The sequence below is a fragment of the Thalassophryne amazonica genome, chromosome 12 (genome assembly GCF_902500255.1).
Source record: "Thalassophryne amazonica chromosome 12, fThaAma1.1, whole genome shotgun sequence".
Lineage (NCBI taxonomy): Eukaryota > Metazoa > Chordata > Actinopteri > Batrachoidiformes > Batrachoididae > Thalassophryne > Thalassophryne amazonica.
In genome coordinates this window covers 65,923,129-65,939,515 of record NC_047114.1, presented here as the reverse complement: position 1 = coordinate 65,939,515, position 16,387 = coordinate 65,923,129, and the positions used below count along the sequence as shown (strand labels likewise).

The window sequence follows — 16,387 nt, the reverse complement described above, 5'->3', positions numbered from 1 at the left end:
ACTTTTAACAAAAGCTCACCGTTAAAAAAAAAAAGAAAAAAGTGAGATTTGCAAAGGTTAGATTAGGTAGGTTAGATAGGTCAGATTACCTGAGACCAACAAGAGGATGCTGAGTGGCAAGAAAATGGTAAAGGAATGCCAAGTGAGTTGTGAGATGTTTGCATCTGTGATTTGACTAATTATTCAAAATGATATGCGAACAGTGTCCTGTTTTTGTTGATTGGTTAATTTTCATTAATAGCTATGCAGAGGCTTTAATACATTTATTTTGTTAAAATCATTAACTACATTTGTATGTGCTGTTTTTGTCCCATTTGCTTGTTGGGGTGAGTTGTGTAACTGTGCTGATGAAATACTTTGACTCCCAGATGTCAAAGGAATTGTAAAAAAAAAAAAGCTCTGAAGGGCTGAGCAATAGAATTTGAACAATGGACTTTTAATATTATCGGACAGTCCGTTGAAAATGTGTCGCTGAGTAAATACTGCTTGCATGCAAGATTTGGTGTGTTTTGTTTGCCCCGTGTGCCTTAATAAAAATATGAACAAACCTGGAAATGAAATAAGGGCGTGATGTTGAGATGAAATAATATTATGTATGGTGTAATATAACACACATTACTCCTCCAATGTTCTTTCCCAAGATGAGAAAGCTGGCACTATGGTGAGCTGTAATAGTGGACTTGTGTAAGAGAATCATGAATAAAGTTTTTCCTTTCTGATTTTAAAAAAAGTGCTGAATTCTTATACTTTACTATTTACCAGCCTGATGGTTGTGTGGTTATACAATTTGTACTGGAAGGCAGTTCTTCTTCATGCCAGCTCCATATTCAACTTTTCAGAGGAAGAAGTCTTTTGTCATGAATACTTGAAACCAAATAGCTGGAAAGGCTGTTGTTTTCATCTCAACAGCAGTTACTGGTTAATTCAATTTACTAAAAAATCAACACGGTCCATCTTCACTTCAATGAAGATGGAAAACAATAGTTGTGCCCTCGCTATGTGACTTGCCACGACTTTGCCCACAGTTGTTTTTGCCACTGATTGTAGTTAACAAGACGAGATGGTTTTAAAATGATTAAAGTCTATGTGACTTTTCAATGTTTCATTTAATCAAGGGGTGAATCAATCACTACAGTGGAATGACAGCCAATGTTTTTGTGTTGAACATGCGTGCACACACACAATTTTAAGATGATGCAACTTCTGACACAAAGCATCTTTTGTTGTTTATATGTCCCAGAAGGTTAGGGTTTCCTCACAACCACAATCACAGAGTAATGAAATTTAGAGCTCTGTGAGGAAACCATTGTCTTATACCCCCTGCTATTCTACAGTATAGCTGCAGGAGGAAATTTGTGATGAAATACCTGAATTAACAAACTGTGAACCTCTGTATTGAAGAGGCAAAAGTACTTGTAATTCGCAAATACGTATGATGATTTTTTGATAAAAATCAAATTATGATGATGAATGATGAAACCCCACCCCAAAACAAAAGTCCACTTATCTCACTTTGAATGGATCGGCCAGGATTACTTTCCTATATGCACATCTTCTTACGGTGTGCCACCACTGTGAATTTTCATTGAAAACCACAAACTGATTTAGAGGGAGTTGTACTTAAATTGTCCATGTTAAACAGCAACATTCTAGCGAGTGCAATGCCCAGTGCCAGGGATACTTCATTAGTGGGTGACGTATGTATATTCTGCTTCAGTGGCTCAGCAGTTAGCACTGTTACCTCACACCGAGAAGGTCGCAGGTTTGCTTCCGACCCGGTCTTTTCTGTGTGGAATTTGCACATTCTCCCCGTGTTTGCGTGGGTTCCCCCTAGCATCAGCCAACTTCCTTCCATGCAAGACATGCAATTGAGGTTAACTGGTGACTCTAAATTGAGTATGAAAGTGTTTCTGTCTGTATGTGTCAGTCGGCCCTGCCACAGACTGGCAGCCTGACCATGATGTACCCCACGTCTGTGCCAAGTGTCTGCTGGGATATGCATATTATAAAAGGCCACATATGGCTTCTTACTCATTCAGCCTTCGGTTTATGAATTACAAGCCTTAGACAATTTTAACATTAGTGTGTGTGAATGGGTGAATGTGAGGCATCAGTTTAAAGCACTTTCATTATTAATGTGTGACATAAATGCAGTCCATTTACCATCTGATCCATCAGTTAAACACAAAAGGCAAATAATAAATAATAATAATAATACATTTTATTTGGAGGTGCCTTTCAAGTCACCCAAGGTCACCTTACAAAAAGTAAAAGCATTAAAAACTAGAAGCACTCAGAGAGTGCAAACCTCCACCAAGGTCATGGGGTCACTGACGCCATAACATCTACACGCCGTGGAATCATTGAACCTAAAAAAGTCTAACAATGATGTTTGCTCAGTAGTAAAAAAAAGTTTCATCTGCTGTGACTGGATAGCATGTATCCTTAGCGCTTGGCATCACAGTTTATTGCAACTTGTACCTTTCCCAGAAGCTACTGTCATCTGAGCACTGATATTGATATTGCATGTGCTTATAGACAAAAACAAATGAGACAAAATTCAATTTATTATTCATCTAAACTGCAAATATATGAATTTTTTAACATTTATGAAACACTTCTCTAAATAAATAACAGTAAATTCTGAAATAGAACTATTTTTAAGTGTTGCATGTGCTACACAAGGCCATAGGGTCACTGACCCTAAAGAGATTCCCTCCTTGGCACAGTGATCTATTCAACAATTCAGTGTTACAACCAAAACTATGATACATACACTTTTCTTTCCTTTATATTTGACATCCTTGACCATGAAAACATACCACTAGAACTTGGAATCACTTTTATGTCTTTATTAGTTCAAAAGTTATTGTATAAAATGATTTTTCGGTAATGGCGGTTTTCTTCTGGCTCTGGCTCCATAACATTTGAAGCTACATCAAATCTGATGACACCTTACTGAATCAGTACAGATTCAGCTACAATTTGGTGTTAGTTGTGCATCTGTAGCTTCATTTGTCACCTCACACTGACACATTTTCTATTTTCCCTATATTTTTGCATATTCTGGATCACCAGATCCGGAATCCGGATCCGATCATCACCAAACTTTGTTGTTTGATAGAACATTTGACTATGTTACACCCTAATTTTTTTTCAAGCCTTTCTTCCTTGTTTTAGTGGAGTTAGAAACTAGAATGTCAAAATTCCCCCTATCCCGCAATGGTGAAGAATCCTTTAAAAAATTCCTGGATCCGGATCGTGATCCGGATCACCACTAAAATGTAATTACTTGTTCCTCTTGTCATTTCCAACCACTCCACAAAATTTCATCAAAATCCGTTCAAAACCTTTTGAGTTATCCTGCTGACAAACAGACAGATAAACAAACAAACAAACAAACTCGACCGAAAACATAACCTCCTTGGCGGAGGAAAAAACCCACAAATGACATAAAAACAAGTAAAAGACTCCAGTTCGCGGTCCTATGCCAGTTTGAACAGATGGCTTTTGAGTTGGGACTGGAATGATGTGATGGAGTTTGATTGTCTTATGTGTGGGGGGAGGGAGTTCCAGAGTCTGGGTGCTGAGCAGCTGAAGGCCCTGGCACCCATGATACTGAGGCGTGAGGTGGGGATGGTAAGCAGTCCAGCAGAGGTTGAGCGCAGGGTGCGGGAGGGGGGGTATTCATGCAGGAGATCAGAGAGGTAAGGGCTAGGTTATGGAGAGCTTTGTAGGCAAGGGGAAGGTTTTTATACTGAATACGGTATTGTACAGGGAGCCAGTGAAGCTGGATGAGAACAAGGGTGATGTGATCAGATGATTTGGTGCAGGAGATGATCCGGGCAGCCGAGTTCTGGATGAGTTGCAGTCTGTTAATGAGTTTGTTAGGGAGTCCAGAGAGGAGGGTGTTACAGTAATCAATGCAAGATGTGACAAAGGAGTGAACCAGAATTTCGGTGCTGGATTGGGACAGGGATGGGCGGAGTCTGGAAATGTTGCGGAGGTGAAAGGATGCAGTCAAGGTGATGTTTTGAACATGAGGTGCAAATGAGAGGGTGCTGTCCAAAATGATGCCTAGGCTTTTGACTTGGGGAGAGAAGGGTACAGGCAATCTATCGACAGTGATGGGTGGAGTTGGGGTGTGTTGCCATTTAGTGAGGGTGGATTTGGAATTGTTGAAAGCCGGTGAGGTATGATGTGAACTAGGAGAGCGCAGCACCAGTGATCCCAATGCCAGCCAGACGGTCCAGGAGCAGTGGGTGAGAGATGGTGTTGAATGCTGTGCTGAGGTCAAGTAGGATGAGGATGGTGAGTAGTCTGGAGTCAGCTGCACAGAGGAGATCATTCATAATTTTAACCAGGGCTGTTTCAGTGCTGTGTTTTGGATGGAAACCGGATTGGACAGGTTCACAGATGTTGTTTGTCTTGAGGTGGGACTGTAGTTGTGCTGCAACCACCTTTTCAAGTGTTTTGGAGATGAAGGGGAGGTTGGAGATGGGCTGGTAGTGATTGAGGTCAGCTGGGTCACGCTGGATTTTTTTTTTTTTTTTTTTTTTTGAATGGGTGTGATGGCAGCCAGTTTGATTTGATTATCTCCCATGGAAGACAAATGGCAGGTGAAGTTTCATTTAAATCCATAAGAGCAGTCGCACTTGCAAGAGCCATGGATAGATGAACGGACGGACAGAATCGTTCACCACAAACTGCTGGCTGAGATTAAGCAGTCGAGTTCTTTTGACATATTTAAACCTAGATTGGCTACCTACAACTATTGATTTAATTTTTTAATTTAACCTTTATTTAACCAGGTTAGTCCCATTGAGATCAAGATCTCTTTTGGAAGAGAGACCTGGACAATTATAATGTTTCCAATTCACCTAAACTGCATGTCTTTAAATGTGGGAGGAAACCAGAGCACCCACAGGAAACCCACACAAACACGGGGAAAACATGCAAACTCCTCACAGAAAGGCCACAGGTGGGAATCAAACCCTTGACCTTCTTGCTGTGAAGTAACAGTGCTAACCACTAAGCTACTGTGCTGCCTTGATGGTGGGAATTGACTGTTTTTATGTAATTTATTTTAAACTATTTTACTTTTTATTCATTTGTGAACATGTGGTTTGATTTGTGAGGTACTTTGGTTTTGTCAAAGTGCTATATAAATAAAACTACTATTATTATTATTATATAGTGAATAACGTGTTGGACAGTTTTATTTTGTAAAATAGCGGTGCCTGGTGGCAGTTGTACAGATTACATAGGGCCAAACATGCATTATTTAGCCTCCATGTTCACCTGGATATTTATTAACAGGAGCCTGTGATGTTTATTTAGTAAAACGTTACGGATGTGCTGTAACGGAATTAAAGATTACTCCCCAGACAGAAACGTAACTCCACAGCGCTTCTCCAGTAAGTTGGTGCTTCCAAACGTAACGCTAGTGCCTCGGTGTCGGTATGTGAGTGCTAGCTTAGCATAGCGCTAGCTTCGTGACAGATATCGAACGGACTGCGAAACTGAAACATTATAATATTCCAGTGAGCATGTCTTTGCTGGGAAAATGTTTTAAAAGTGTCTGTTAGCAATACACCAAACATTCGTAGGTAACAGACGGCTAGCTTTCAAGAGAGCCCCATACCACGTTAGCATAATTAGCAGGTTAGCAGCTCTGGTCGTTCTTTACTGCTGTCAACACAAGTGAGAGAAAGTTGTCAAGTTTTACAAAACTGCTAAATATCTGTTTATTAGTAAATAAATATACAAAATTAAAACGTCTGACCACTTTACACTTTCCAAAATCCATGTTTGTTTAGGTCGTGGAACTACATACTTTATTTAGTTAGTATTATACACTTAAGAAGAAATTCGATTGTACTCGATAATATTTTTACAATTATTTTATTATTGAGGGATTGGCAGCTTCTCGCGCTTCTTAATTATCTTGTCAGTACGCTGTGAAATACAAGTGAATAAAGGGGTCCACCACTTTCAGTTTGTTAATACATAACTCAAAAACAATAACTCACCAAAATAAAAGGGCAGCTAATGAGGACAAGTCCTGTCACATATGATTAACTTTTATTCAGTTGTTTTTGCCTAGTATGTGATGTCCCAAATGCATGTCAGCCACCTGCTAGATGGTTAGAAGATGGATTAGGAGCAGGTGTGGGAACAAGATAGATTTTTTTTTTTTCCCCACAGAGAAATTGAATCAGAGAAGTAAACTGTTATGTTCTGATTGTTTCATAGTGGTTATGTTCAAAAACTCAAAATGGACATATCTCCACACAAATCAATGGGAAGAATTGTGTATGAATTTAGTCTTGAAAGGAAAAGAAAATGAGGAAGATGGTTGAAGTTAGCCTGGCACAGCCTGGCACACAACCTATCCATTCACATTTCATTCCCAGGGCCAGTATCATTGGACACAGTCAAAACTCCCTCTGGATGCTATTGGATAAACACACAACCCAGTCAGAACACTGAAGCATGTGACGTAGGCAAAGTGACAACCAGACTAGTGTCAACAAACTTGCAGAAGGGAGCAAGGCAAACACATCTTTCTCAGAGTTTGTTCAAAACCAAAACGAGTGGTGTTTCAAATAATTGCTCCATATTGGCGGGAGCCACACTGTAGCGCTTTGACATTTGTCAATGAGTCAATGCATAAAGCCCACCCCATATGAGATAATGGCTGTGATTGGCTCAGCCTGTTTTTGGTCGAGAGGAAACAGTCATGAATGGGAAGGGGACCAGAACCTTTGCAAAGTGTATAGCGGGTCTGGTTTATTAGGCTAGGTTGAGCTAGGTACACAGTGAATGGGTCAGCGAGAGAGAGAGAGAGTGCTTTTCCTATTATAAATTCGTAAAAGCAGAGAAAGAATCCCTTATTTTGTGATTGCTTCACAGTAGTTATGATTTAAAACTGAAATACCATGGTCACAATCGACACACCTCGACAGATGCTTCTTTCATCTTTGTCGCAGTGTATGTGTGGTTTTGAAAAAATATGTAGCTTGAAATGAGCTTGTTTGACAGTTTCTTTTCCAACGCCTTGCAGGTGGCCACCAATACATTGTTGCTTGTTTATTTTCAGTACATAGAAATTGGATTTGTAACTTTACAATAGTTTCTACTTTCTAGTCATATCAATAAAAATTAATTCGATTTTTACTTGCACCAAGGAAGTAATGTTTTCACTAGTGTTGGTCTGTCTGTTTGACTGTTAGCAAGACAACTCAAAAAGTCATGAACAGATTTCAAAGGAATTTTGTGAACAGATAGATAATGTTTTAGGAAATAAGAAATTCAGTTTTAGAGGCGATCCAGAATATATGCTGGAACTGAGACCCAGAAGAATGTTTGGCACGTAGTAACATTTAACTCAGAAAGTTGCGAGGATGTTGATGAAATTTGTTGAGCAGATGGATAATGTCCGGCCTAGAAAATGAGGCATTTTATTTTGCATTTGATCCAGAACATATGTGGTCTCAGCTGAGGTATTTGCTCTCTGAGCATCTTTCAGTTATAAATAGGATTCTTTATACATTTTTCATTCGATTGTCTGTTGACCTACTGTTAAAGACAAACAAACAATGCCCTTGCATCAGTAATCTTTTTTGAAACGGTTTATTCTGTTGTTCTTTTCACAAAGGAGGTAATGGTTTCAGTGCAGTTTCTCTGTCTGCTTGCAGAATTATGCAAAAACTAGCCGATTTTCATGAAACTTGGTGGAAGAGTGGAGTATAGAAAAGGGATTTATTTGAATTTTTGACCATCGTTACAAAATTTAAGAATTCACATTATGAGACATTTCAACAATGCAATTATTTTGGTGTATATCTCTAAAAAGATCCAGATTTTTGGGTTAAAATCTGATTTTTATTTATTTATTTATTTATTTAAGGGGTTACATTTCTGTTGAGTGAGCGTAAGAACAAATTCAACTACAAACCTGCAGCTCTTATTTTTTCACATAGTCTGTGAACATGCAAACTAAATATTTATTGTTGATGGATTGAATGCAACAAAATGATTCAACCTTCAAGGTATGAACTAAATATATTTGTATGCTCACAGAATAAGGGAAAAATAAGAGTTGCAGGTTTTCAAGCCCAATTTGTTATTTTACTCTCAGTAAAAGTGAAGAAGCCAGCTTTCAGTTCAGTGTTCTCATTATCCCAAGTACAGCATGAGCAGATTACAGTATTTTCTTCTTCCTCAGATTTCTCTTTATTGAACCTCTGTTTAAAATATGTACGTCTTGGCAGTGGTATGTGCTCTTGGAGCACTTATAGTTTTTTTTTTTTTTCCCAAGCTCTGCATTGCTGATATTTTCCTCCCTTGCAGGCAACCATGTCAGGAATTAAAAGAAAACTAGAGGGCAGTGATCCCGACTATGAAGATATTTCCATGGTTCAAGATTGTAAAAGAAACAAAGTGGCTGAAGATAATGGTAAGATGATGCTCATTTTATTTTGGCAACTTCTTCAAGCTGTTGTATTCTGTAGCAGGCGTATGTGTTTGACTCCTTTCTGCTGTTTGTTTAACAGCCCGTGAGGAAACAGTACAGAAGATCGAAGCCATCATCAGAGAACAGTTTTCTTTAGAGATGAAGAACAAAGAGCATGAGATAGATGTGATTAGTCAGGTATCTGAAGGATGTTGTGGGGGTTTTTTTATTCTTAGTTTTGTTGAACAGCACTCTTATGGTTTTATCACAGGTGAAAACATCACCTGACAGATTTTGAATTATGTGCCATGAGTGGCCAGCAGTGTCCAGGTTTTTGTTCCATCTAATCACATCAGTGGGCTATTTTCCTAATGAGTTCCTGTCCACAATTCCAGGTGTGCTGATCAGTGAAACCACCTGCTGTGGTAAACAGTTGGAACAAAGACCTGCAAACTGTTTGTCTCTTATGCAACATGGTGCCCATCTCTTATGTAGCTCTGATTTTGACAACACAAAGCAGAGTGCTTTAATTAATTGCTTACTTTTTTCTTTTTTTTTTCTTTTTCTTTTTTTTGCAGCGACTCAATGAAGCCAGGAGAATGATGGACAAGCTAAGGGCATGCATAGTAGCCAATTATTATGCCAGTGCTGGAATGACAAAGGTTCCAGGGGTAAATTTTATGGCACTAGATTGGTGTTTGCAGCTCTAAGGCAGTGGTTTGCACTGGAACCAGTAACCATTATTGTGGTGCGTCCTAACAGGCCAGTAAGAGTGATGCTGCGGGTCTGAACCATCCTGCCATCAAGCGCTTCCTGGAGTCGCCATCCCGTTCCTCTTCCCCTCTCAACCAGGGCTCTGAGACTCCATCTCTGGTCCACTCAGAGTCTGAATCTATTTCACAGCAAGGAGAGGGTGCAGAGAGGGATGGAGACGTCGTGTGGGGAGAAGAAAATGGCAGGAAGGAACACAGACCTGGACGCAATACAGGCAAAGTGAGTTCAGATGACAGACAGATTTGTTCCTGAGTATTTAATTAATGGATGGAAACTTCACCATTTATGCTGCATTGTTTCCTTCTATCTTAGGACACATTTGGTGTGCAGTCATCTGTAACAGCTGAACAAAGAGTGACTTACCACACCACTGGAGATGAGGCATCTAGACTGTATGCTAAGAAGACAATTGTTGTGGGAAATGTGTCCAAGTATGTGAAGTTCAAATCAAATCAATTTTATTTATATAGCGCCAAATCACAACAAACAGTTGCCCCAAGGCGCTTTATATTGTAAGGCAAAAGCCATACAATAATTACAGAAAAACCCCAACGGTCAAAACGACCCCCTGTGAGCAAGCACTTGGCGACACTGGGAAGGAAAAACTCCCTTTTAACAGGAAGAAACCTCCAGCAGAACCAGGCTCAGGGAGGGCCAGTCTTCTGCTGGGACTGGTTGGGGCTGAGTGGAGAGAATCAGGAAAAAGACATGTTGTGAAAGAGAGCAGAGATCAATCACTAATGATTAAATGCAGAGTGGTGCATACAGAGCAAAAAGAGAAAGAAGCACTCAGTGCATCATGGGAACCCCCCAGCAGTCTAAGTCTATAGCAGCATAACTAAGGGATGGTTTAGGGTCACCTGATCCAGCCCTAACTATAAGCTTTAGCAAAAAGGAAAGTTTTAAGGCTAATCTTAAAAGTAGAGAGGGTGTCTGTCTCCCTGATCTGAATTGGGAGCTGGTTCCACAGGAGAGGAGCCTGAAAGCTGAAGGCTCTGCCTCCCATTCTACTCTTAAAAACCCTAGGAACTACAAGTAAGCCTGCAGTCTGAGAGCGAAGCGCTCTATTGGGGTGATATGGTACTATGAGGACCTGATTATTCAAAACCTTATAAGTAAGAAGAAGAATTTTAAATTCTATTCTAGAATTAACAGGACGCCAATGAAGAGAGGCCAATATGGGTGAAATATGCTCTGTCTTTCTAGTCCCCGTCAGTACTCTAGCTGCAGCATTTTGAATTAACTGAAGGCTTTTCAGGGAACGTTTAGGACAACCTGATAATAATGAATTACAATAGTCCAGCCTAGAGGAAATAAATGCATGAATTAGTTTTTCAGCATCACTCTGAGACAAGACCTTTCTCATTTTAGAGATATTGCGCAAATGCAAAAAAGCAGTCCTACATATTTGCTTAATATGCGCATTGAAGGACATATCCTGATCAAAAATGACTCCAAGATTTGTCACAGTATTACTAGAGGTCAGGGTAATGCCATCCAGAGTAAGGATCTGGTTAGACACCATGTTTCTAAGATTTGTGGGGCCAAGTACAATAACTTCAGTTTATCTGAATTTAAAAGCAGGAAATTAGAGGTCATCCATGTCTTTATGAATGTAAGACATTCCTACAGTTTAACTAATTGGTGTGTGTCCTCTGGCTTCATGGATAGATAAAGCTGGGTATCATCTGCGTAACAATGAAAATTTAAGCAGTGCTTTCTAATAATACTGCCTAAGGGAAGCATGTATAAAGTGAATAAAATTGGTCCTAGCACAGAACCTTGTGGAACTCCATAATTAACCTTAGTCTGTGAAGAAGACTCCCCATTTACATGAACAAATTGTAATCTATTAGATAAATATGATTCAAACCACCGCAGAGCAGTGCCTTTAATACCTACGGCATGCTCTAATCTCTGTAATAAAATTTTATGGTCAACAGTATCAAAAGCAGCACTGAGGTCTAACAGGACAAGCACAGAGATGAGTCCACTGTCTGAGGCCATAAGAAGATCATTTGTAACCTTCACTAATGCTGTTTCTTTACTATAATGAATTCTAAAACCTGACTGAAACTCTTCAAATAGACCATTCCTCTGCAGATGATCAGTTAGCTGTTTTACAACTACCCTTTCAAGAATTTTTGAGAGAAAAGGAAGGTTGGAGATTGGCCTATAATTAGCTAAGATAGCTGGGTCAAGTGATGGCTTTTTAAGTAATGGTTTAATTACTGCCACCTTAAAAGCCTGTGGTACATAGCCAACTAATAAAGATAGATTGATCATATTTAAGATCGAAGCATTAATTAATGGTAGGGCTTCCTTGAGCAGCCTGGTAGGAATGGGGTCTAATAGACATGTTGATGGTTTGGAGGAAGTAACTAATGAAAATAACTCAGACAGAACAATCGGAGAGAAAGAGGCTAACCAAATACCAGCATTACTGAAGGCAGCCAAAGATAACGATATGTCTTTGGGATGGTTATGAGTAATTTTTTCTCTAATAGTTAAAATTTTATTAGCAAATAAAGTCATGAAGTCATAACTAGTTAAAGTTAAAGGAATACTCGGCTCAATAGAGCTCTGACTCTTTGTCAGCCTGGCTACAGTGCTGAAAAGAAACCTGGGGTTGTTCTTATTTTCTTCAATTAGTGATGAGTAGTAAGATGTCCTAGCTTTACGGAGGGCTTTTTTATAGAGCAACAGACTCTTTTTCCAGGCTAAGTGAGGGTCTGCTAAATTAGTGAGACGCCATTTCCTCTCCAACTTACGGGTTATCTGCTTTAAGCTGCGAGTTGTGAGTTATACCACGGAGTCAGGCACTTCTGATTTAAGGCTCTCTTTCTCAGAGGAGCAACAGCATCCAAAGTTGTGCTCAATGAGGATGTAAAGCTATTGATGAGATAATCTCTCTCACTCACAGAGTTTAGGTAGCTACTCTGCACTGTGTTGGTATATGGCATTGGAGAACATAACAAAGAAGGAATCATATCCTAAAACCTAGTTACGGCGCTTTCCGAAAGACTTCTACTGTAATGAACTTATTCCCCACTGCTGGGTAGTCCATTAAAGTAAATGTAAATGTTATTAAGAAATGATCAGACAGAAGGGGGTTTTCAGGGAATACTGTTAAGTCTTCACTTTCCATACCATAAGTCAGAACAAGATCTAAAGTATGGTTAAAGTGGTGGGTGGACTCATTTACATTTTGAGCGAAGCCAATTGAGTCTAATAATAGATTAAATGCCGTGTTGAGGCTGTCATTCTCAGCATCTGTGTAGATGTTAAAATCGCCCACTATAATTATCTGAGCTAAGCACTAAGTCAGACAAAAGGTCTGAAAATTCACAGAGAAACTCACAGTAACGACCAGGTGGACGATAGATAATAACAAATAAAACTGGTTTTTGGGACTTCCAACTTGGATGGACAAGACTAAGAGTCAAGCTTTCAAATGAATTAAAGCTCTGTCTGGGTTTTTGATTAATTAATAAGCTGGAGTGGAAGATTGCTGCTAATCCTCCGCCTCGGCCCGTGCTATGAGCATTCTGACAGTTAGTGTGACTCGGGGGTGTTGACTCATTTAAGCTAACATATTCATCCTGCTGTAACCAGGTTTCTGTAAGGCAGAATAAATCAATATGTTGATCAATTATTATATCATTTACTAACAGGGACTTAGAAGAGAGAGACCTAATGTTTAATAAACCACATTTAACTGTTAGTCTGTGGTGCAGTTGAAGGTGCTATATTATTTTTTCTTTTTGAATTTTTATGCTTAAATAGATTTTTACTGGTTGTTCGTGGTCTGGGAGCAGGCACCGTCTCTACGGGGATGGGGTATTGGGGGGATGGCAGGGGGAGAGAAGCTGCAGAGAGGTGTGTAAGACTACAACTCTGCTTCCTGGTCCCAACCCTGGATAGTCACGGTTTGGAGGGTTTAATAAATTTGGCCAGATTTCTAGAAATGAGAGCTGCTCCATCTAAAGTGGGATGGATGCCGTCTCTCCTAACAAGACCAGGTTTTCCCCAGAAGCTTTCAGAAGAATTTCAGAAGTTTCAGAAATTTCAGAAGTTCAGACTGCTAAAATTGCCTCACTTTTTCATTTGATTATTTTGGTGCTTTGTAGAACAGTGATTCAGTGTAGAGGTCATTTACCTTTTAGGAAGTCATGAGAAAAAAAGTTTTGCACTCATATGTCAGATTTTTTTGTTTGTTTGGTTTGGGGTTTTTTCTACATTTTTTCCAGAAGGTATACGAGAGACTGAAGTCCAGGTTTGATCAGGCTTCTTCCATGAAAATCTTTCTCTGCTTTACTCCACCTTAAAGCTGTGACTATGCACAGTTTCTGCAGTCAGAGCCGCAGAAACCTATAACTCCTTTGGAGTTGTCTTTTTGGCTTCCCTCACTATTGTCCTTGAATGGTTACTCAGTATTTTAGATCACCCTACTCCATACAGATTTACCACCAAGTACCATGCTGTTTTTATTTCTTAAAGATTGATGTAAATGAGGTCTTCACTTGGATCTCTCCCCTGACTTGTCTCAAGAAAACTGGCTGTAAAAGAGATGATTTGTATTAGGCTGGGCTTACACTGTGCGATTTTTGGCCCTTTTTCAGCCTATTTTTCACTCGTGCAAGAATTTTTTGGATCGCGCCGAGTTTCAGCTTAATCGTGCGTCCTGCGTCGTGCACTCTACATGGAGTAACGAGCTGCGTTTAACATCTCACGACCACCTCTCGATGGGGAATCGTATGGTCGGATGAAAATCAAACCTGTTTGATATTTTGGTCGGCCGTTGTGACTCGTGAGGGTTCCGCGCTGTTGAAGCAGTGCTACAAGCGTTTACGCACTGATTACCTCGTGCACTGTGCATGTGCAAACACCGGAGAGAGCAAGCAGTGATCTCATGTAAAGTCTTGTGTTTTTTTTTTTATTGCGTTCCCTCGCAATAACCTAATATCATATTAAAGTTCATGCCTATCAGCACGCACAGTGAGTGGAATCAGGTGGGGGGAGACTGAACGCATATGCGCATGCGCGCGCGCACACACACACACACAGCAGACAACAACAGGATTTAAGACAGATGAGCGCAGCTGTAAGACTCCGTATGAAATATAGTTTATTTATACAACAGTGTAAGTAGCAACACCTGTTATGAATGTTTATGTTTTCTTTTTTACCTTCCTCTCGTGAATCATGTTGCTGTCTGCTGTGAGTGCGCACGCCTGCATATATGTTCAGTCTCCCCACCTGATTTCACTCACTGTGCACGCTGATAGGCATGAAATACATTTAAAAAAAAAAAAGAAACGCGACCCCGACGTGGTTTTTGAACGTACAGTGTGAGCAGTCAGATCGCGTCAGAGCATCGGGCCGTACAGTGTGAGACCATGAATCGTGCGCGCTGAACTTTTAAACCCTGCGGTTTTGTCGCACAGTGTGAGCTGGGGCCAAGTACAACGATTGAAAATATTGTACAGTGTATGCCCAGCCTTAAAATGAATCCTTATATTTGATTTGGCCAATGGCTGTAATTCCTAAATAGTCAGTGCAGCAGTTTTTTAAACCTTAAATAAGAGCTGAAAGTCTGTGGAACATGAAAATCTTAATTTTCATTTAAACACCATTGTGGTGGTGTACAGAGGCAAAAAAACCAAAATGTTTGCTTTTCATGCAGGTACATTCCCCCAGACAAGCGGGAAGACAATGACCAGTCAACCCATAAGTGGATGGTGTATGTCAGAGGCTCCAGGAGGGAACCCAGCATCAACCACTTTGTAAAGAAAGTCTGGTTCTTCTTGCATCCCAGCTATAAACCCAATGACTTGGTGGAAGTCAGGTTTGTACCAGTTTAAGCTTTACTCAACCTATGCCCTTGTAATAATATGTAGATGGAGTAGTTATTGTTAAACTTGTTATGATTTGGAGTTTCCCCACACCTTTCCATGAAACACTTGGCAAAGTAAAAGGAAACTCTTTTAGATAATGGCACATGCGTAAGGGCCAGTTTGCATGAGCTGACGTTTCTGATTCATGGCAAGATCACAATGTGTACCACGCCGTGTCTCAGCAGTAAACAAGCTGCTGCAAAAATCCTGCATTGGCCAGCACACTCTTGTGGATGCAAACACTCTAATCCCCATTAATCATAGCTCAAAGGCACAAGTAATATTTGTGTCTGTCTGTGATAGTCCAGTTAGTTAAGACCTGCCTGTGGTTTGTATTTGTGAAAGCTAAGAGTTGTTCATTTTGCTGACTCGGTGGACACGTCGTTAGGTGGAGCCTGTGACATCATTTTAGCACATAATGAGTCAGACATGGAAGTCAACATCTGCATGACTAATACTGTAGACACACATAAATCATACCCACAGTTTAAACACTGTGTAAGACCTCGACTGAGTGAAACACAGGGGTGTGTACATTGGTGTTGCACTTAAATAATTTCAATTGACAAAACTTGTGTATCCTTGATTGCTGGAGGGATTTCTGAGTTTAGTGTTTAAACTTTAAATGTGGCACATGATTCAAGTTTGCCTGTGGGTTTTAAATAATTTAACTTTTATACCAGTAAGCCATTTTCATCGTGAGCATGCAACCTCATGATTCAGGTGGCAAGATGCTTATGTAGTTGCAAATTTCAAATAATCTCCCACTAACTGACTCAGGTCTGCATTCACTGTGAACTCCACTCAGGCCCCGTGCTGACTCCTGACATATCCTCACTGTAGAGGTAGAGATCAGTGGAAGTAACAGAAGCAAATGCACCAAAGTACACACACACACACACACATCTGCTCATACAATTTTCATAAATGTCCCTCAAGCTTCAAAACTGAAGTAGATGCAAGAAATCTTCAGAAAATTGATTTTAACAGATTCACAGTCTGAGAAAGTATTAGTGAGTGTTGCCATTTGTATTATTTTATAGAATTGTCCCGCAGCTTTTTTTTGGTTTTCCTCCCAGATTTGCACTTATTGAATGTGTGTCCTCAGTGAGCCTCCTTTTCATTTAACCCGTCGTGGATGGGGCGAGTTTCCTGTGAGGATCCAGATCCACTTCAAAGACCCTCGCAATAAACGTATTGACATCATCCACCAACTAAAGGTCAGATCACGTTACAGAGCACATCATCACACAGCTTG

At 40.0% G+C, this 16,387-nt stretch overlaps 1 protein-coding gene across 1 annotated transcript in view; it reads left to right on the top strand.

Moving 5' to 3' along the window:
* Positions 1 to 5,261: 5,261 nt before the first annotated feature.
* yeats2 (YEATS domain containing 2) overlaps positions 5,262 to 16,387 on the top strand; it is a 65,779-nt gene continuing 54,653 nt past the window's right edge. Inside the window, 8 exon segments of the mRNA XM_034182591.1 lie at positions 5,262 to 5,417; positions 8,356 to 8,461; positions 8,559 to 8,656; positions 9,037 to 9,129; positions 9,221 to 9,451; positions 9,545 to 9,663; positions 14,919 to 15,080; positions 16,238 to 16,349. Coding sequence (XP_034038482.1) covers positions 8,362 to 8,461; positions 8,559 to 8,656; positions 9,037 to 9,129; positions 9,221 to 9,451; positions 9,545 to 9,663; positions 14,919 to 15,080; positions 16,238 to 16,349 — 915 coding nt within the window. The 5' untranslated portion in view covers positions 5,262 to 5,417; positions 8,356 to 8,361.